Here is a 1,291-nt window from a genome sequence, read left to right on the forward strand (position 1 = left end):
ATGTTTATATGTTTTTTTCTTTTTTAGAGACAGCATCTCACTCTGTTGCCCAGGCTAGAGCACAGTGGCATGATCATAGCTCATTATAAGCTCACATTCTTGGAGTTCAAGCAATCCTCCTACATCAGCTTCCCAAATAGCTGGGACTATAGGCATAGTCTATAACACACAGTGAATTTTTCTACTTTGAGTAGAGACAGGGTCTCTACAGGGTCTCACTCTTGCTCAGGCTGGTCTTGAACTCCTCACCTTAAATAATCCTCCTGCCTTGGTCTGTCAGAGTACTAGGATAATAGACATAAGCCACAGCTCCCAGCCCCTGTTCTGATTTTTTTTTTAATTCTTTACTACTATACTATAGAGGACGCTGTTTTGATATTTTAAATAATAAGCATGTATTACTTCTGTCATTAAAAAGTAAACCAAAACTGTTTACATTTGCATACTTACTGTAAAATACTCAAAAGTAGAGAAAATACAAAAAGAAAATTAGAATTCCCATTAATCTGACCACCTAAATTTACTTATGCACAGGAAGTCTTTCTGTCACAGGGAGGCGACATTGGTAAATGTGGTGGTGACACATGCGGATATCACACAAATGCTGATTTTTAATGCTTCTTTCAAAGCTGCTCTACTCCATGTATGGCAAAGAGTGGGTCTATTTTTGTCTCCCATTATTTCTTCTAACAAATCCATCTGGGAAGCAGTGACCCTACAAGGGACCAAGTGAACATGACTATGGCATGTCCAAGGACATCACTACTGATCAACTGATTCACAATCTTTAGATTTTTTTTTTGAGACAGAGTCTCACTTGGTCACCCTCTGTAGAGTGCTGTGGTGTCTTAGCTCACAGCAACTTCAACTCTTGGGATCCAGCAATCCTCTTGCCTCAGCCTCCTGAGTAGCTGGAGCTATAGGCACCTGCCACAAAGCCTGGCTAAAAGAGGAAAAGCCTCTTGCTCAGGATGGTCTCGAACTCCTGAGCTCAAGTGATCCAACTGCCTCATCCTCCCAGAGTGTGAGGATTGCAGGTGTGAGCCACCACAATGGCCTACACTCTTTAAAGATGTAACTATACTTGCTACTATGCAAATTCAATCTCTACAAAGTCTGCACAGGGCACGACCCCCAGATTCTCTTTTGCGGGTTTTCTTCTGTCTTGCTCCCTCCTGGTCATGCTCTTCTTACCTGAGCTGGCTTTGAAAACCGTGTGGCAGAAGCTGTCAGATTCTTGAGGAGCTTACAAGCTTCCTGTAGTGTGTTATTAGTTTGCAGACCATAAACC

The 1,291-nt window shown here is 42.1% G+C and overlaps 1 protein-coding gene across 1 annotated transcript in view; it reads right to left on the reverse strand.

The window, feature by feature from the left end:
- The window catches only part of LOC105887123 (polycystic kidney disease protein 1-like 3), a gene marked incomplete at its 5' end in the record, with an annotated part of 8,336 nt that extends 7,049 nt beyond the window's left edge, over nt 1-1,287 (reverse strand). Inside the window, one exon of the mRNA XM_012806132.2 lies at nt 1,195-1,287. Coding sequence (XP_012661586.2) covers nt 1,195-1,287 — 93 coding nt within the window. The remainder of the gene's footprint in view (nt 1-1,194) is intronic.
- Between the last annotated feature and the right edge of the window lie 4 nt (nt 1,288-1,291).

Source organism: Otolemur garnettii, unplaced genomic scaffold (assembly GCF_000181295.1).
Source record: "Otolemur garnettii isolate 467f Iridium unplaced genomic scaffold, OtoGar3 scaffold00047, whole genome shotgun sequence".
Lineage (NCBI taxonomy): Eukaryota > Metazoa > Chordata > Mammalia > Primates > Galagidae > Otolemur > Otolemur garnettii.